Raw genomic sequence first — 19,170 nt, 5'->3', positions numbered from 1 at the left:
TCTCTCTCTCTCTCTCTCTCTCTGTCTCTCTGTCTCTCTGTCTCTCTCATGGTTCGTTAAAAACCGTAGGACGACGGCAGAGTGTCTTTGTCGTCGTCGTCACTGTCGCCGAGGACGACGTCGTCGTTGTTGAAGCAGCCGTAGCCTTGGTCTTCTTCGTTGGCAACATAATATAAAACCCTAGACAAGACTTTTTCCTCTTATCTCTTTCCTTTCCGTTACTCCCTCACGCTTTCTTATCTTTTATCTCTGTCTCTCTGACGTTGTCCTCTACCTAACCCGTATATACCTATACTCTCTTACTACCTGGCTCGTTGGGTTATACTGCGCTGGCGTGTACTGCAGGGACAGAAAACTAAATTCTCAAGCCTCTCTGTAACGATTTGATTCCACAGCAGCAATGGCGACGCTTCTTTTCCTTCCACGCTGCCGTATACACACTCGTCCTTCGCATCACCTTCCGCGTAGAGGTTTGTTTATCTCTGGCTCGCTTTTGCTCATAACGATTATCCCCGATGGTACTCGCACTTACCAAGTCCCTCCGCCAATACTTCTCTTTATTTATCACATTCTCTCTTTCTCTCTATCTCTCCCACAAACTCGGGCGTCTCCGTCGGTCTACTGTAAATTATAATATAACAGCGGGTCGGCCAGCATCAGCTGCACTTTGACTGTTGGCGTCGAATCTTCTTTCACTCATCTCGACTCCGTCACTAACCCCACTTCGTTCTCTCCAATTTCTCTCCCACTTGGGGAGAGAGGAGTGTTCTCTACGATAATTATCTCACGACTCCCACGTCGCGGCCGCCTTTACGTGCACTCTCGAAAAAATCTCCTCTTTCTCCATTTCGAGTTTTACAGCTTTCCTCTTGCTTTTTTCTTCACCTTTTACTTGGCTGACCTGTGTCGCGTATATCGATATCGCTTGTAATTTAAGGTCACGCAACCTCCAAGCGGTAATGTCGTCACAGTCGTCGTGCGGTTTTCCTTCGCGGCCGTTAGTCAGGCCTCCTATTGCTCGCTCGTGGGGTTTCTGCCTAGCTACACTTTTTGATCCAATACCCACGTAGAGATACGCTTCCTCCGTGAACGCCATAAAGCTCAGCGCTCCAAGCATGATCAAAGGATTAGATGATTGTGCAAAAGGGATATTTTTTATTTATTTTCTTAAATTTATCCCGCCAGGCCTCGTAGAGTCTCTACGTCTCCGTTTCTTTTCGTCGGTAAAGAACACCAATGTCCGGGAGGCCTCTCTCGGCGTTTCAACCAAGCGAAGCGCTGCTGGAGAATCGATTGATTCGTCAGGGAGAGAAACGGTATGTCGTGCCGGAACGTCGATCGTCGATGGTGATATGGTGGATTTTGTGTAGTGGGAGTGAGGAAGATACGGAATAATGATAATAAGAAAATAAAGTGAACTATAAAATCAAGAGTGCCCTCTGGTCTGCATACTATGCACAGGGACGTCTGTGCCCAGTATATTTGGTTCCGCCACCCGAAGAGACGTGCACTCTGGGCAAGGACATCCAACTCCGCCTCCTTTTAAACCATCTTTCCTACTCACTTGGACGAACAAAGGACACCAAGGATTCTCTCTCTTCGGCGTCTCTGGTATACGTGTGCCTCTCTCTCTCTCTCTCTCTCTCTTTCACGGGAGCACAGGACGCTCGCCTTAGGTGGGAAAGAACCAAGTGGTCGGGATCAGAAAAAAAAATGTGCGAACTCCGTAGGCTTGGACGTGATTTTATTATTATACGTATACCCGGAGACGGACAGTGCTCTCTTGCCTTGAATGCCTGCAGGACCCCAATGCCTTGCTGGCTGCTTTGGTGCTTCCTTTGCCTCCATGGTCTGACCGTGCTTACCTTCCTTCCCCCCTCACCTCTTTGTGCCTGGGTAAATCGGGCACGCGCGGCCCTCGATCGAATTTCAGACGCTCCAGGTAAAGTTATCCGGACACGGAGATAAAGAGAGAAGGGAGTCTGCTCTTCTCTCGGGCACCGGTGCAGTTTCCAGGTGTCTTTGGTACTTGTTTTTTTTTCCTCTTTTCTTTTGCTTCCATCTCTCCTTTCATGCGTCTTACCCACCTATCCTGTCTCTCGCTTCTCGCAGGTGATAATATTCCGCGTACACATGCTCGCCTCCGATTATTCGCTCGAGCGAATTCTCTCGACTCGGTCTCTTACTCTCTTTGGCTCCTGGAGCCCACGGCATGCAGAGCCCGCAGGGATAATGATTCAAAGCGGCATTTAGTCTCGACGGCTGCGTCACGAGAGAGACTGCTGGTGGGCTATTCGACGAAAGCCAAAAGGAAATGGCCGCTTAAGGGGGCCCCCTTCTCGGTCTCTTTAGATTCTACATTTTAATGGCGCGCCAATAGAGCTCGCGCTTACCTCTCGACGCACGGACCACGTTTCTTCTCTTTCTCTGCGACCGAAAGAGATACGGACCCGACGGTTTCGCGACGCACCGACATCCTGGACGAAAGACTCACGTTCTCTGTTCAAATGTTTACAGGCAACTCCGTGAGGGCACTCTCGAGGAAAATCGTCTTCAGGATGGCAGCCGCTTGACTCTACTGCCCAGCGTGGAGACGGGATTGCTGGTGAGTTTTTTTTTTCATATCATCTGTTAACCCAGTATAGGCCTCTTTGTTTCTTCTTCTTCTTCCTCGCCATTCACCAAACTTTTCAACTCAGGCTTCGTGGTATCTATTGGAAGTGCTTGATAATTTAATATTTTATCTTGACGCAAGATTACGTATATGCATATACATATAATCAAGCCGGACGTGTAAGGCTACGCGTTCTCATTACACGCTGTTACGTGCACAATGTATAAAGAGACCTGGTGCACGACGACGATGGCGGCGAGGGCGGGCGGGAGGAGGGGAGGGTACGGTACACACGTCGTACCTCTGTGTGCTCTGGATAAACGCCGTTAACTCTGGTGCACGAGTATCGTCAGGTCACTTGGTTTCTCGGTCACCATATATCGCGCTTTTATTCCTTCCTACTCTGGTTCACGCGGTTGCACCAGACTCAGCGGTCGTTCGCGGTAAATACGACCGAAATCCTCGTGTCCTTGGTAAGAGTGCAAAGGCCTAACAAGTAAGAAAGCTTTTTAAAATAACAGACAAAGTAAAGGCATTTAACGACAGATGTAAATGGATCCAGCAGTAGTGGTCGGTATACAGAGTGTCTGTAGTGTCTGGATAACGTAAACGGTGAAGCAGGAGGGGACAACGCAACGCGGTATCATCATCGTTAAGTGGGCCGACTTTCGATTCGGTATTAGGTAGGATCGATAATTTTCATCAATAGGTAATAGCCACTGTTACGGGATGCCTATGCCTGTGACATAACCTACGAGAAATCAAATCTCCGCTCCGTCAATCAGACGTCGGAGCCGCGTTTCTCTCGTTGGCTGAGGTGGGGCGTGAGCAATGTCGTAGAAAGACTACGGTACCGTACCTTTTGTGTCACAATATTTCATGATTTGATTGTTGGGAAATAACTATGACGTTTCTTTTTATCTTTTATCTCTTTAAAGAACATCGATTACACGTTAAAAAGTCTCTTGAATTTCGTTCCACCAAATCTTACTGCACGTAATCCTACGCGTGTCGTCGTAGGCGTCTCGTGTGGATTCCCCGAGACAAAGGGTACGGTTCCGAAATTGGCCGCGCGCGGCACTGGCAACGCTGCTTGCCGACGACGCTTATCGCCACTACGCGACTCGTTCACGGCTGACAAGCCGGGCGCACTGCTACGTTCGTTTCGGTACGTGGCCCCCGGTTGAATTTCGCCTCGCGATCCAGATGGCCGTGGGAGGTTATACACACGGGGTTCTCATTTTCTACAGGGAGTTTCATTTCACGAGACGTATATTAGACGTATATCGTGTCTGGGCGTGTACGATTGTCATTGTCTCTCTGTAAACACGTCGGTATGACATTCTAGTCCTCTCGCTTTGATCATACTTGTTTCTTCTGGAATATTTCGTGTCTAGCCTATCACTAAAACGTAAGCCGTCTACGTCGGACTTTATTAGATGCGACGTACAGTCGCCTCGTTGCGCACTCGCACTGTGTAATGCTTTAGAAAACGTGGGACATTCAGAGATACTCTTTTCGACTCGACTATATCGGGATAACGTAGGAGTGAGAAGCCGAGCACTGGCACACAGGGCCCCGTAGGTCCGAGCTTCCTCGACTCCTGCTGCTTGTTACTTTTATGCTTTCGATTCTCTGTCTCCCTCTTCTCCTCTTGCGCCCTGGCCATTTCACTCGGGTCTGAAACGTGTGGGATGCTTCGACGCCAGGACGCGCCTCCCTGCGACGTGGGATAGAACAGGTTGCATTCAGTTGCGATACATTTCGTAGGAGTCACATTGCGTGTATATATTTTAGTCTCTTAGTACAAGTAGCTGTGAATTATTCAGCCGGGAACTTGACTGCACATCAGTGCAATTTAGGGATTGAAATTTTGTTGATTTTCCAAATTTCCTCGATTAGGGATAATCTTATTGTGCTTGCTCGTGATCTTCAAGGTATCGTTACGTCACCTTCATTCGATTCCTTTACTTTCGTACCGATAATAACGTTTGCACGAATACGCTTCCGTCGCGGAGAGATAACCGTTGCAAATTGAATTACCGAATACGCGGACTCCTACCAAAGGAAGTCCGTTAGGTGTGTCGAGTAGGCTGTGGGGTATCTAGCGGTGCCCGAGGCCCGTGAGGTTTGTTCTGCGAGGTTTCCTCTTCTGCAGGTCTTCTCGTGTTTCGATCTTCCAGTATGGGCTCATTGATTCCGCAGCCTTTCTACCTCCATCTTTCTTCATACGCAAATACCATAATGTATCTTACGTACAGTACGATACATCTGACGCTCGAGCTGGAAGCATATGTATACTGGATAGTCTGCGCATGCGCTGCTCCTCCTTTTTGTTTCTGACAAAGGGTCGAGGTCTCCCTCCTGCCTTATCAAAACTTGATGAGCCGTTAAGCACCGGAGAGCACGGTCGGACGCGAATCAGCATGTAGTATTATCTGAGCTCAGGTTTCTCGTTCCCCTCGTGCAAGATCGTGTACAGGAATAGAATTTGTTGTTCGGAGTCTTCTAGCGAAACGGAGGACGGTAGGAGATGCTGAGTTAACCTATAAAGCGTCTCTTGTATCGCGTAGTCAAAATGGCCGTACGTCTTTGGTTTTTCCATTCGGAGGCTACAAATTTGAAATTGTTTCGTTCTTCATTGTACGATGGAGTTTGATAACGATGGTTTGAATGGTAGAGGAGGTTCGGTTCGATAGGATGATTATGTAAATATGAATCTGGCATGTTAAACGAAGCAAAACAATCGAGCCAGGCCCTGATTACTTTTCAGGCACAGCGACCGGAACAAAGCGTAATGCAAGCACTGGAGAGCCTGAACGATTCTCAAGTGAACGATTTCCTCTCCGGGAAAGCTCCGTTGAATTTGACAATGCGTCTGGGGGATCACATGATGCTGATACAGCTGCAATTGAGCACCGTGACACCAGCCACACCTGCAACCGGTTCCTCCGGCAATCCTACGACGAGTTCGGCAACCTCCTCCTCCTCGGGGAGCAACGCGAACGTGACGAGTACAGCCGGGACGACGAATGGGAACGGTTCCTCGACGGCGCAGAACAGAAGGTCCACCGTCTTGACGGCGGGCAGTTCGTCGAACTCCACCAAACTTCAAAATGGCAGTGCAGTAGCCAGGACGTCCTCATTGATCAGCAGCCTGGCATCCGCACTGAAGGCGGCGGCCAGCTGTAGCACCAGCCTCTCAACGGCGACGACCACGACAAATCCCGTCAGCTCGGAACGGGCAGCCATGTCCTCGTCGTCGACGGGGTCTACATCCACATCGACTACCACCTGTTCACCAATGAGTTCCGTGCACTCGTCATCCTGTACTCAATCACAGTCTCAAGTCAATCGGGCTAGCAATTCCTCAGTGACCAATACCTCCAGCTGTAAATCCCGCTTTCTGCATCTTCACCATCCTCATCACAGCCTTTATCATTATCATCACCATCGTCGACATCATCAGCATCACCAGCACCACCATCACTTTAGGCACAAGCAGCCGTCCTTGGATCCTCTTCAACCGCTTACCTCCACTACCAGTCCGGACCCCTCTACCAGTTATGAAAGCAGTCCGGGCACGTCGCCCAAGAAGAAAATTTGTTCGAGTCATCATCATTCACCACAGTCGAGCACCCCTGCAGATTGCAGAAGTGCCGGTGATACTACTACTACTACTTCTACCACTACTACTCCGCAAAGTCCTGGGGCTGCTGCTGGTACCTCAGCCGTGGTGGTCGCCGATGGTGGAAAGGCTGCGACCGCCCTGGACACCCGGGCACTCGCCGAGGCATCGCGCAACCTCACACAGAAGCTCAAGCAGCTCTCCTCTGAGGTACTCACCTCGCGAGTTGACCTCGCAGATTTATAATATTTACCGCAGCTGGCTCCTCTCTGTCGCTTTTTTTCTCCTCTTCGGTTCTTTTTTCTTTATCGTCACTTAGAATCATCTCGTCTCACAATTGACTCGATCGTGGATTTTTCATGTTATGTACCAGTGCGACGTGATAGATAGGTTAGCTGCGAATACACCCTTTTGGATCTTTACGCGTATCGCTAATCCGGGAACCGGGTTATGCAGGGATATTGGCACGTTGACCCTCTTGCTGGCCGTCCTAGAACTGAAACGATTTAACAAAAAAGTTAACATTAGCATGTAATCCTAAAAGCTTTTAAATTCGTCGTGAAAGTATGCATCGATTATAAAAATAATATAGAAAATCCATGTCATGCGTAGATGTTGTTTCGTTAAGAGGGGGGTCGAGAGGACGAGAAAATGGTCTCCAAGAGGGTTAATGGCTGAGGTGTTCTTTACGATCTCTAAATGTCTTCTGTTCGCCAGGAAAACGCGAGACGCAGACAAGGTGCAATAATCGAGAGTATGCATCACCACGGGAAGGGCGTCTACTCCGGGACGTTCAGCGGCACTCTCAATCCAGCACTTCAGGATCGTCATGGACGACCGAAACGTGATATCAGCACCATCATTCATATACTGAACGATCTACTCTGTGCCACACCTGCAGCGACTGCTGGCCATTACAGGCATCATCATAGGCATACCAGTGGTCGTCAGCAATCGACTTCTTCATCCTCTGCAGTCGCTTCTAACATTGGTAGCAACGCTACGACCGGCACTACTGGCTGTCACGACTCCTCGACAACGGGTTACTCAACAGGTACGCAATGGTCTAATAGATAAATAACTTTCTTACGCTTACCCACTGCTCTTTGCCCTTGACTCCATCAGTAGTTAACTTCTTATTCTTATGACAGAAGAACTTTCGAAGGAGAACGAAGCGACAAAGGGCAAGATGAGAAGATTGCGTCTGGTGATGGAACAAAGAAGAGCCAAGAGGAAAGCCAGACGACAAGCAAGGGCAGCACCGTATACTACTCAGTGGGCCGCCCTGACGCCTGATCCTGACCCTAACCATGATCCAAACACGAGCTCAGCCACCTCGAGCGCCACCGGTACGAATTCCGCGGAACCACAGAACGAGCCCGAGCTTCAGCCTTGCAGTCCTGAACCGGTTGTCGCTTGAAATCATCGTTTACTACTCCCTTTTCTCATCCGAGTAGCATCCTTCGCTCGATCATGCCTCGAAATCTCGACTGCGAGGCTTTTCCATTCGTACCCATCAAACCTTATAGTAGAGGGCGGGACGCAAGCATCGCTTGCTATACTTCACTTTTCACACACGTTGACTACGCCCTGGGGTTCTATTCTATCATAGTTTCTACACTCAGGACCTGATATAGCTGACAATAACCTGTAGTCAACGAACCGGTCGCGACCACTTCGAGCGTTCCTTATCGTCGTCACCCTCGTCATCATCGTCATCATCATCAACGTCGTCGTCGTCGTCGAGAATAGACGAGCAGGAAAAAGAAAAAAAAGAACAGACCCAGAAAAAACAAACGACGGCTGAACGCAGCGAAGAAGGACGCAACTGCGATGAGAATAATGCAGCCGCTAACGTTCGTCATCCTCATCCTTGTAATCATAGTCCGCGTCCTCATCCTCATCATCACCCACTGCAAACTTATCTACAAACAGATAGACACAGCCTTTTCACGGATCCTTTATAATCACCTAAATAATGATCAGCACCATCATCATCGTCAACATCATCAACGTCGTATAATCGTTATCATCGTCATCACGCTGCTACCACGCAAAATCGAACGTAGTCTTGCATTAGCACATCAAAGAGGGACGTGTGATCAGGACCCCGATAATCACGTGTCCCGGAAACATCATCATCCTCTCCTTCTCCGTCAATTCCTTGTACCACTAAACTCTACTACCAGAACCCAGAGTCTCGAGGATCTACGTAGACGATAATACAATTGATACATAGAATAAAAGAAAAACGTTACTGATCTACCAGTCATTTGTAACCTCAAATATTTTATAGCAACGGTGGGATCGCTGGTCATATAATGCGATAGTCTGATCTCTGACCCCCATAGCGTCGGTACGATGTCCTCAAAACGATGGCCTTTGGCACCGATCAGACTGCACGATTGTTTCGAATATGGAGAAGGAGATATATTTTTTGCCGGATGGGGTCAGGTGGTTCCCGTAGGTAGACGGTAGGTCCCCCACTGTATGGCCTCGACGTCAGAATTCGTTTAGGTTTATTAGGTACTAAATAACATTATATTATCTTATAGTATATTGCGTTAGGTTACTTAGGAAGAATTATTATTACTATTATTATATTATATTATTATTGCTATTATTATTATTATTATTATTATTATTATTATTATTATTATTATTATTATTACTACTATTATTACTACAGTTTTGAAAAACTGGCTCAACATTGTAACATACGATTATCAAACCTTTATCGAGTACCAAAATAAATAAGAATGCTTGCTAAGTCAAGGTAAAATCCGTTTCCGCCTCGTCTTGCGAATCGAAGGTCTCGAAATATACTGCAAAGGTACGATCTAGAGGCGGCGAGTGCAAACGGTTCAGAGTTTTGGCGAGGGGGAGGAGCGAGGAGGGAACTGGAAAAGAAAGAAAAATGTATGTACCATATCTACGGGTGTTTTTTTTGGACTATATACTATATAAGGAGAGTGAGAGAGAGAGATATGCAGCCGGTCGAAGTAACAGAAAGTTAGAAGGTCGCGTATAGCAAAATGCGAGCCACGCAGTACGACTTTATATCTTTGGTAAGATATAATTATGCGAATCTATGACAATGTAAGTTGTGTATGCCGATGTTATCGTTATCGTTATGAAGTATCATTTACGTTATCCTTACTGTGTATTGCGTACGAAGACTGTTGAAGTCTACGATAAAATTGGATTAGAATATATTTAATGGAATGCGAGAGAGAGATAGAGAGAGAGAGAGAGAGAGAGAGAGTGTGAGCGTAAGACAGTAAGAAAGCGAGAAAGAAAGAAAAAGAAAAATTTGTAGATTTAATGGAATGCGAGAGAGAGATAGTATCCTTACTGTGTATTGCGTACGAAGACTGTTGAAGTCTACGATAAAATTGGATTAGAATATATTTAATGGAATGCGAGAGAGAGATAGAGAGAGAGAGAGAGAGAGAGAGAGTGTGAGCGTAAGACAGTAAGAAAGCGAGAAAGAAAGAAAAAGAAAAATTTGTAGGCATTTGCAATTATCGCGCCCGTTTACGAATGACGGGCGTAACGCGTGGCAATTCTTTTTTTTCCTTTTCAGTCTTGTAGAGTATATACAGTTAAACTGTGAGTTGTGGACGAAGTTGGTATATACAATTAAACTTGGGACGATCGGATATATTTAGCTTCAAATGATTTATTTTAAATTACCTCTTAAATTACATACAATTGTAGAAACTTACACGGATATATTTATCTTCGGTCGCGCGGCTACGGATTATGACGAATCTGTCTAAACGCGATTTCACGATAAAAAAAAAACGTTTCGCGCTTACAGACTTTTACGACTTTAATACGGCTACTTGTTAAGAGAACAAAGGGACGACAAAGAGATAGAATTATAAAATAATCTATTTAGATTCAATCGCGAACTGTTATCGGATGTTAATCTTCCGATTCTTACATTCTATTCGAACGTCAAGCTCTCGTCGTATGTACCCTGTAAGTGCCGATTTTGTTTCTTTAAATACGTAACGAGAAAAAATAAGTCAGATAAAAGTCGTAGTAACGCTTATACAGTGCTCGATACCAATATTCAAGGCAAATACTAAAAATATGAGACGCGACGCGTGTATACGGGAAACGTCGTTTCTCGCGCTCTTCATATATATAAATATATATACACGGTTTTTCAGGACAATTGTATCGCCTGAAGATGATTTTACCCTGTAGGATATTAGCAGAAATGAAATGGACAGAAGCATCTTCAGGTGGTGCAGTAGCCTTGAATATACTGTGTATATGCATACACAGTAAAGAACAGGGACGAATAGATGTAAAGATTCTAAGAAAACAAGAAAGAATTACTGGACACCAGACAAACCTGGGACGGATATAAAAATAATAGTAACGTATCCTCCTTATTCACAATTGACATTCGCCATTGTTAGACGTCTTGCACGGTACAATTAGGAATATTAGATACGAGTCAACGTAAGTAGAATTAGCAAAGTCTTAGAAAAGTCTTGTGGCTCATGTCATTATTATGGCACAATTGTATTGGTATATGATATACTTGTTTTTTGTCTTTTATACACGCGTCGCTCAAACGAGAGGCAAGAATCGTCGGAATTCCTTTCATCAGGATCATCTACGCGAGTAGCAAGTAAGAGATTGGTGGCTCCTAATTAGGAGTATACTACAAATATGTTTTGGCAGTTGGATCCCTCGTAGACGAGTAGACAGTCGGTGTCAGACAGTTATGTCAGCTTGTTATAAATTATCGTTCAATAGAGATTGATCTTTTTGGTTATAGTCTTGCGACACATGTGGCAGGTTTTCAAGGGCGCGGCACAGTGTTCGCATGCGCCGTGACCACAGAGGAAAGCGACGTTTCTACGACGCTCCATGCAGATGCTGCACATGTTCGCTTCCTCGAGATCGGCTACCCTTGTCTCTAAGTAGCGTAGCCGTTCCAGATCTTTTTCCTTTTCTATATCCTTGTCCTTTGCTTTGTCTTCATTTCTTCTATCGTCTAGACCCTCCCTTTTTCGGTCTTCGCCCTCTGCCATGTCATCTTTGAATCCATGGCCATCTATTATGTATTACGTGTAATCAATGTTACTTTTATTTCAGTTAAAATCATTGTTAGTCAGACTGAAATAGGAATAGACAAAAAATAACTCACCTCGATTAATCTGAGATTTTGGTACCGTGTGACCACAGTGTATGCAGCCTACGAATGTCTCACTGCCTCCGGCTGTTATTCTAGTTTCTTCTACACCCTGAGTCAGTAACGCAGAGCATCCACGGCACTGGTCAGAGCCACCGGAACTCCTAGGAGGCTTTCTCGATTCTTCATTCGTGACTTCCGGTTCTGATATAGTTTCAATCTCGTATGTCGGTGTCTCTACACTGCCGCCGGATGAAACAGTCTCGGACCTGTTGCATACGAGTAGTTGTGTTTTATAATATAAATATGTTTGGACATTGGTAGTTTTAATCTGATAGATATACTCACGGGACCAAGTCGTTGCTATTGCGTCTGTGTGGTTGATAAGAGAGTAAAAGAGCAGTCAGTGCAGGAGCGTCTGGATCCGTCTCTAAAAGATCTAGAGCCGTCTTCCCTTTCGAGTTTCTAGTTTGATCTAATAGGAGTTCAGTGGTATCGACACTGACAAGAAAACAAGCAAGAGCCATTTCAGTCTTTGCACCTTGTCTCGCAAGGTCCTGCCAGATCTAAAAAGAAGATATGACAATATCACAAAAGGAAGGTACTGGAGGTATAGATATTTAAACATTTCTTATGAAATTTACCGCATGAATAAAGGGCGAGTCTCGACTACTTTCTGGAGTTGCTACAGTAGCTGGCTGGTGTCTGCATTTCGAAATAGCAAGATGCAGAACGGTATCTCCGTCCTCATCGGTAGCCGCGAGATCCGCATTGTGATTGATGAGAAGTTCGACCAGGGCCCAATGACCCTGAGCTGTGGCTAAATGCAAGGGTGTCTGCCTTCGTTTATTCCACAGATCAATCGTGGCACGACCACCATTTTGGGAAAGTAATATAGCTGCTACTTCGCGATGCCCGTTCAATGTAGCAAGATGAAGTGCAGCGAATCCGTCCTCTTTCTTTACGTCCACGAGCTGTCTGGCTCTGGCTACCAGTCGCTCCGTTGCGCTGAACAATTCAAAAGATCCATTCATTAATTTATACTGGCAAATTTTTTATTAATTAATCTTCTACTCACTGAGCGTTTCCCTTAAGAGCAGCGTGATGCAGAACATTAAAACCACGCTTGTTGCGCAGTGTAAAGTTGGTCCTCTCGCAGGAACAAAGTGCATCGACTATCTCCAGGGCATCCTTACCAATCGCATCGTGCAGTGCTGTGTCGCCGTAAGAGTCCTGTAAGTTTACATCACATCCATGACGTAGCAAGGCTCTCACGCAAGCAGCGTGCTGCTTATTCACAGCCACGTGTAACGCACTGCAACGACCATTGTTTACAGCATCTATTGCTGCACCGCGAGAAAGAAGAAGTTCCATTATCTCCGGTTGGTTTCTGGAGTAAATAATTAGAAGTTAAAATCATTTAGTTAGGTGGAGTCTTTTTTTTATATAGAACATTTTTTGGGATAACTAACCCAAAAGCAGCATAGTGCAACGGAGTGTCACCATCTTCGTCAACAGCACGAAGGGAAGCTCCAGCATCCAGAAGAAGATTACAAAGTTCACGTTGACCCTGGTGAGCGGCTACTTGGAGACAGGTTTTTTTACCACCACCAGGACCTCCTGCTCGAGCATCCACTTTGCCTGGATATTTTCGGAGGAATTCGCGTACGGCAGCAACACCAGCTTCACCACGTGCTGCATCACGCAGAAGCTTCTCCACCTCGATATCCGCACCCTCACTAAGTGTCGAGCCAACTGGTTCAGGTAAAAAGGATTACGAGGGTCAGATAATCAGTCGTTTATTTATATCAATAATCGTATAATAACCATAAAGGTAACTTACCTGATCGATCCCTACGTCTATTGGCTTCACCCTGCATCATGTTGGCTGGATCTGTGCTCGGAGGTACTAAGTTTACGCTCAAAGGATTAAATGTCCAGGTATGACCCTCCAGTGCCACAAGTAGATCACCGTCAGGATATATTTTAATGACTTTACCCGTTTTCCCAAGAGCCTGTCGAAATAATTTCAATAGAAAACCGTTTACGGAATTCTAGTAATTAACAGCTAGTTCGATAAACTTACAGTTCTCATGACATCGATCCATTCCCCATGACCTCTTTGACAATGTTTAACAACCGCTGCATCGGTCTTTACTCTGACTATGTCGCCAAGAGAAAATGAGTCTTTGGTAATAACCTTGGACAATGCTCCAGGGTGGAAGGTCCACCTGTTGTTGCAGCCCTCGTATTGTACTCGGATGTCACCCTTGTCCGTGACACGATGTACAGTGCCAATCTGAGTACAGAATATAAAAGTTCATTTATCTATGATTAATTTTCCTTTCTTTAATTACCGGACAGGCTCGTTAACTTTTTCGAGGTCGTGGCGCACCTTTCCGATGTACTCAGCCATGCGTGGGTTCCATCCACCGTGACCAGCTTGCATCTCCTTCAACATTTCAACTTCCTTCAGGACTTTCACCTTATCCCCAACGTTAAACGTCAAATGACGTGGACTTGGTGCACTGCTACCAACACCACCACCATTGGGAGTTGTGCTTTGATCACCTTCTGACATTGTCATTACTGGTTGTCCTAATAGAGGCAAGTGTTCCTTGTAGTAGGTGCCACAAGTGGCTTCTTCTATGTAACGGAGATCCACACAGCCCTTGTAGCCAAGTCTGTAAACATTGGTACTACCAGTGGACCAGGTTACAGTGGCTACGGAACGACCACTCTCATTGTCCCAACCTCGAATGTCCATTACTCTGCCAGTTTTTCCTGTTTTTAGATGTAATTTTTTTCGCTGTTTTATGATATGTCTTTTTTCTTTAATTAAGTAATTAAATGAAGCAGGTACCCACCACGTCCGCCATCTTGTACACCCCATTCCCAATCAGGACCTCGTACTACCTTTGCTCCAATAAAAATTCCTTTCAATGGTATTTTGGTACAACCGTCTCTTGTACTCAATTGCACTCTATGGTTATTAAAAGGAGAAATTTATTATGAATTAGTTGTGTAAATTCAATGTTTTTAAATGTTAACTTACCCAGTTGAATTCGTTGTTTGAAATCTTTGAAATGTATGACTCAAATCATGAATATCTGACATGTAACACTGTGTGCACAGATCATAATCAAAGCATTGTGCACACTTCCATCTAATACCGACAATTCCATGTTTTTTACATCCGTCACAAATAATACTTGAGTGCTTCACTCCTGCAGCAGCATTGTCAAAAACAAGAATATCATAAGCTCCCTGATATCCAACTCTGTAGTTGCTTCTCGATCCATGATCCCATTGAACTATGACTGTTTTATCTGGAGTCTTATCGGTAGAATTAGATGAAGAACCGGAATTCCCAGGAACGGGTGGCTTTCCTATTTCGACCACAGTCCCTGCATGGCCTTCTCCCCCATCCTGATCTCCCCATTTCCAATCCTGGCCACGTACAACCCTCAAGCCAACTTCAAGCATTTCCAAGCACACGATCCCCAGTAGCCGCTCCTTAAATAGAAATATAACAAATTCTAAACAATAAAATTAAAATTGACAAAAATTCCCACATACCTCTGTACCCTTCTTATTTCAACTAAATAAATCAAGTCTCTATGAATCATTGAATGTGCTACAGTGCTCAAATATGAATTCCAGAGAATCCCCTAATTAATATGAAAGTCTGAGTCTGGCATTGCAGATAATCTCATACCTGGAAGAGTCCGGCAACTGTAAATTCCTACGAATCATAAGCCAACAGACGGTCACTGGCAAGAATCTCAGGACGTCTCGCTTACAAGGAAAATCTCAAGGAACAGTTGGAAATACCCAAGTAATTTCGACATTACGCAGCATCAGCACCAAAGACTACATGCTCATATCCCGAGAGGATACATTCAGAGCTAACGAACGTCTGAACAGGAAGACTTCGTCTAGGGCGCCCCTTTCGCCAACTCCACGAGGTATCTATCGTATTTTCCGCTCTGTTGTATCCACGCATTCACAATAAGTACATCTTTTTCCTCTCCATTATTTAATATCATCTGTCCTCTCTTTTTCAACCTAGCTTATCATCGTTCACCCTGGTCCATCCAGTGGGCTTGCACCAGGATATCACAGATCGTGAAACTTCCACACCTTGGAAACCATGCTTTGCCTGTCTTATGTCCTGTACATACAGTCCATTGGCTTTATCCATTGAAGATACGACGATATTTCGACAACCACCGATTAACCGACGGATAAAACGCTGAGGCAATTTGCACCACGACGCACCCAAAAGATGCCGCGGGTTGTTGCGGATAGTGAGGTTCACGCCTGTTAGCGCCGCCGAATAAAAAAAAAGTATAATCTTTATACGATCGACGTCGCAGGGTCGATGTACCGAATAGAATTGTTGTCAATTGTTGTTGTATCGTGAACATTTCGAAGTTGCATGTACAACGCTCTCCATATCATCTACGTATACTTTCAACTACGTTGATGCCATCGTTTCCGAGACGTGAATTTGTTCACCGGCCATTCCACGCCCCCCGGTGCCGCTTGGCATTTTCCCTGGGAAAAAAAAGTTCGGCAACAACGATTTATGCTGTATTGTCTGTTACTGTCAGCCGATACGTGTCCGACTTGACTAACGGACATAACGGACATAACGGGTAGTCCATGAACTGATGTCAGTGAGCTGTGTGCTGATCGGCTACTTTGGGAAGAACTCAACACTCCAACGGGAATTAGATCCATCTTCATCATCTGCTACAGGATTAACCTTGGAGGGCAAGGCCGCATCTGATTTTTTAGAGTTAGTATTTGAGAGGTTTTTGACTGACCATTTATTACGTACTCTAAAAGATCATTATGCATGCAGGACGTGTTTGTGTTCGGAGAATTCATATAGTATCCATTGGTGGCTTTGTCAGCGAAATTGTATATCTGAAGACAAATGATTATGGACCACGTTTCGTGGTAAGAAAGAATTCATTTGTAGACCTAAGAATACAGAATTTCTAGGGAAATGGATCCTGCTGGTGGGGTTGGTAGTGGCGATGCTGACGGAGATAGACGGGGTGCTGGACGCGGGCGAGGACGTGGATGCTGGACACAAAATACTCAGGAACATCAGCAACTGAGGAGACCTCGACAGGCTGCACTTGGAAACCAAAGCATAGGTTCCTATTCTCCTTTGTAGCTGACTTTTAGTCAATTTTTATAATTAATGTTACATGTTATTTTAATGTGTATTTAGGATCTGTCAATGATATGGTGAAAAATTCCACGCTTTCTGTGGATGCTGCTGAATTTGTTCCTAAAAATTATTCTAATCCTCCAGTGAGTATGGTTTCTTGTATTCTGTCCGAACCAATATATATATATATATATATATATATATATATATATATATATATATTCAAGTTCTTACGTTATTGGTATGACTTTATTAAATGCAGCAAGGAACGGATGGATCCTGGCAACGCCCCTCAGTTCAAAATCGTTTACAACTAGCAAGGCAGCCTGGGGCATGTCCACAAACGAATCAGATGATGATGCCACAGAGACAAGTAATGCATCATCAACAGCAGTCGCATTATGGTGGTCAGCGTCAGCAGCATTATCCTCAGCAACAGCATCATCAACAACAGTTTCAGTATCAGCAGAATGCTGAGATACCACAACAACAGCAACATCAACATCAACGATATAATCAATATTCAAATGCTCGAGACTACGGTCACTATGATGGTGGATCGGGTGATTATAATAACAGACATCAGGTTCGTTTTCAGTCATGAATGATCCAAAGTGTTTCACAACAAGACTTACCTCATTAATTACAGCAGTCAGCCCCTGGTCGTGAGAACAACGATCATGGAACGGACTTGGCTAGTACCCTCAGACAATTAGACAACGCTATGCGCTCTCTGACCTTAAACCCTGGTCGATTCGATTCTCTGGTTGCACCACTTGTCGATACCATAAGTCTTTACCTAGAGAATCCTAGTCAAGCACAAGAAATCATTGCTGCTATTATTCAGCAGGTACACAAATGTATAGACGAGATCGTTTAACGTGTATGAATAATCTTGAACAATTATTTATTTAATATTCTAGTCGATAAACGAAGGAAACTTTCGATATAGTGGAGCTAGATTATGTACGCATTTGGACACAGTCACAGCGCCCACAGACAGAGTCACCTCTACAGTCCGAGATACTTTATACTCCCGGTTAGTCTTAATCTTAGGGCACAGTATCATCTCGTAAACTATAATAAAAACTTGCTTTTTCTAAATATATAAAATGTGTAGGTGCCGCAAGGAATCTGAAGCGTGCAGTCGCGCCTGGATAAGCGAAGAGGAGCATAGTCCAAATGTCGAGAAGAAATGTCATGGGTTGATATTGTTTTTAGCAGAACTTGTAGCTCAGATGGAGCCCGACCCAGCATCTGAATTAGGAAAGATGCTAGTTGATCTGATCTCTGTGGTACTCAAGAGTCCTGCTCCAAATTCCGCTAAGCACATATGCCAAGCACTGAAGGTATGGAAAGAATATTTGGAAAAAAAGTCATCTCCAGGAGCACTTTAATATTTCTCTCTCTCTTTCTGTTAGTTGGCTGGGCACACCCTGGAGAGAGACAGCAGCAACAATCGTAGAGAAGTCGAGCGCGTAATGCGTTCCTTGACGGATCTAGTCACCAACGGACTCGTAGATCAGCACGTAGGTCGTATGGTTCACAGTGTTCATCAGCTTCGCAGTAGTCATTGGGGTCGAATCGCTGGTCATCGACCATTGCCTATGGAGATGAATCAATCATCAACAACACCACAGGCTCCTGACGAGCCCGTGCTCTACGGTCCTGACGGCAATGTTCTTTCACCGGAGGAGAGTAGGTTCCTGCAAGATCTTGCGGAGGAAGCTGCTGGTCCTGAAGAATTTGGGTTAGTGTTACTTCGCCATCCTTATCCACGTCCTGTTCAAAATGTTTCGCCATAATTTATCATTACAATTCGCCGACGATTCTTTCAGTGAGGCCGAGAACGAAGACTGCGAGGAACAGCTGTGGGAGGAAGATGAGGATGACGTAATAGCTGCTGCGTATGAGGAATTTTTGAAGCTTGGGCCGAATAAAAATGACGGCAGAGCACGCCGGTAAACGATGCGCAACTCAAGCTATCGTAATTGATTGTCGCGATGCGTAGCGACGCTTTTTAATTTGCTGCCATCCCTAGGACCCATCTAGAAATATTTCTAAGGAACCTCTAGTTAGCGGCGCAACTCTGAATTCCTATAGGAAACTATGTGGGCTCGACGTGACTACTTCTATATCCTACAATAAAATAAAGATTACATAAATGAGTGTAGACGTAAGTCGATTTTAGAGATAGACGTAAAGAAGTTAAACGTATTTATGGGATAATGGCTACATACGATGCACCGTATCGACGAATAAAAATAAAAATATTGGAAATAAACGAAAAAAAATATATATACATATACAGCACCGAGCACAGGAGTTAATCGCTTATTTTATATGAATCAACCTTAGGATATATAATAAAACCTCTTTACCATGATTTCAAGTATCATTTAATTGTAGGTCGGTCCTGCTTTTTCTTTTCTGCATCTGCGTGGTTAGTGATCGAAATGCAATCAGTTAACATGAAATATTCTTTGATGGTTTCACAAGAAACAAAGCTTGCTCTTATCTTGATTACTCAAAAGCTATATGTCAAAAATATAAAAAATAGAGCATCATAACTAGTCACATCC

General features: G+C 44.7%; 3 protein-coding genes across 7 annotated transcripts in view; 2 read left to right on the top strand and 1 right to left on the bottom strand.

Annotated features, from left to right (window-relative positions):
- LOC107270022 (midnolin-A) overlaps positions 1 to 9,507 on the top strand; it is a 14,529-nt gene extending 5,022 nt beyond the window's left edge. Inside the window, exons 2-5 of one of the 2 annotated variants that reach the window (XM_015744625.2) lie at positions 2,518 to 2,605; positions 5,388 to 6,452; positions 6,960 to 7,296; positions 7,397 to 9,507. In XM_015744625.2, the coding sequence (XP_015600111.1) occupies positions 2,518 to 2,605; positions 5,388 to 6,452; positions 6,960 to 7,296; positions 7,397 to 7,662 (1,756 nt within the window). In that variant the 3' untranslated portion in view covers positions 7,663 to 9,507. Of the gene's footprint in view, positions 1 to 2,517; positions 2,606 to 5,387; positions 6,453 to 6,959; positions 7,297 to 7,393 lie in introns of both variants that reach the window. The other variant, XM_015744623.2, reaches the window with a different exon arrangement.
- A 397-nt stretch (positions 9,508 to 9,904) lies between these two features.
- LOC107270021 (E3 ubiquitin-protein ligase MIB2) lies at positions 9,905 to 15,260 on the bottom strand. Its single transcript, XM_015744622.2, has 12 exons — positions 15,119 to 15,260; positions 14,456 to 14,916; positions 14,268 to 14,383; positions 13,796 to 14,184; positions 13,487 to 13,699; positions 13,244 to 13,415; positions 12,873 to 13,155; positions 12,479 to 12,790; positions 12,045 to 12,408; positions 11,749 to 11,966; positions 11,416 to 11,669; positions 9,905 to 11,322 (listed from the first exon to the last, which is right to left on the bottom strand). The coding sequence occupies exons 2-12, from the start codon at positions 14,884 to 14,886 to the stop codon at positions 11,015 to 11,017; spliced, it is 3,060 nt and encodes a 1,019-aa protein (XP_015600108.1). The 5' UTR covers positions 14,887 to 14,916; positions 15,119 to 15,260; the 3' UTR covers positions 9,905 to 11,014.
- Positions 15,227 to 18,974, top strand: LOC107270024 (polyadenylate-binding protein-interacting protein 1). Of its 4 annotated transcripts, XM_015744630.2 has the most exons (11): positions 15,227 to 15,368; positions 15,473 to 15,750; positions 15,838 to 16,204; positions 16,405 to 16,571; positions 16,649 to 16,731; positions 16,851 to 17,174; positions 17,238 to 17,438; positions 17,512 to 17,627; positions 17,709 to 17,937; positions 18,010 to 18,338; positions 18,427 to 18,974. In XM_015744630.2, the coding sequence occupies exons 3-11, from the start codon at positions 16,077 to 16,079 to the stop codon at positions 18,551 to 18,553; spliced, it is 1,704 nt and encodes a 567-aa protein (XP_015600116.1). In that variant the 5' UTR covers positions 15,227 to 15,368; positions 15,473 to 15,750; positions 15,838 to 16,076; the 3' UTR covers positions 18,554 to 18,974. The 4 variants fall into 4 exon arrangements, with proteins under 4 accessions (XP_015600116.1, XP_015600118.1, XP_015600117.1 ...); XM_015744632.2 differs by having other exon boundaries at positions 15,473 to 16,204; positions 16,414 to 16,571; XM_015744631.2 differs by having other exon boundaries at positions 15,473 to 16,204; positions 17,241 to 17,438.
- Positions 18,975 to 19,170: the final 196 nt, after the last annotated feature.

The sequence above is a fragment of the Cephus cinctus genome, unplaced genomic scaffold (genome assembly GCF_000341935.2).
Source record: "Cephus cinctus unplaced genomic scaffold, Ccin1 Ccin1_scaffold0696, whole genome shotgun sequence".
In the NCBI taxonomy this organism is placed as follows: Eukaryota; Metazoa; Arthropoda; class Insecta; order Hymenoptera; family Cephidae; genus Cephus; species Cephus cinctus.
Note: the sequence above shows the minus strand (reverse complement) of the source record. Positions and strands in the feature narration are given on the sequence as shown.

What these genes read in the sequence shown, in the direction of transcription:
- LOC107270021 (XM_015744622.2), bottom strand. Translation starts at nt 14,886, where the DNA reads ATGCTTGAAGTTGGCTTGAGGGTTGTACGTGGCCAGGATTGGAAATGG. An exon ending in TGTACAAGATGGCGGACGTG is followed by an intron (nt 14,185 to 14,267) that starts GTGGGTACCTGC and finishes ATCTAAAAACAG; the next exon opens with GAAAAACTGGCAGAGTAATG. An exon ending in TGGCTGAGTACATCGGAAAG is followed by an intron (nt 13,700 to 13,795) that starts GTGCGCCACGAC and finishes TTCTGTACTCAG; the next exon opens with ATTGGCACTGTACATCGTGT.
- LOC107270024 (XM_015744630.2), top strand. Translation starts at nt 16,077, where the DNA reads ATGTCAGTGAGCTGTGTGCTGATCGGCTACTTTGGGAAGAACTCAACA. An exon ending in ACATATGCCAAGCACTGAAG is followed by an intron (nt 17,938 to 18,009) that starts GTATGGAAAGAA and finishes TCTTTCTGTTAG; the next exon opens with TTGGCTGGGCACACCCTGGA. An exon ending in GCTGGTCCTGAAGAATTTGG is followed by an intron (nt 18,339 to 18,426) that starts GTTAGTGTTACT and finishes CGATTCTTTCAG; the next exon opens with TGAGGCCGAGAACGAAGACT.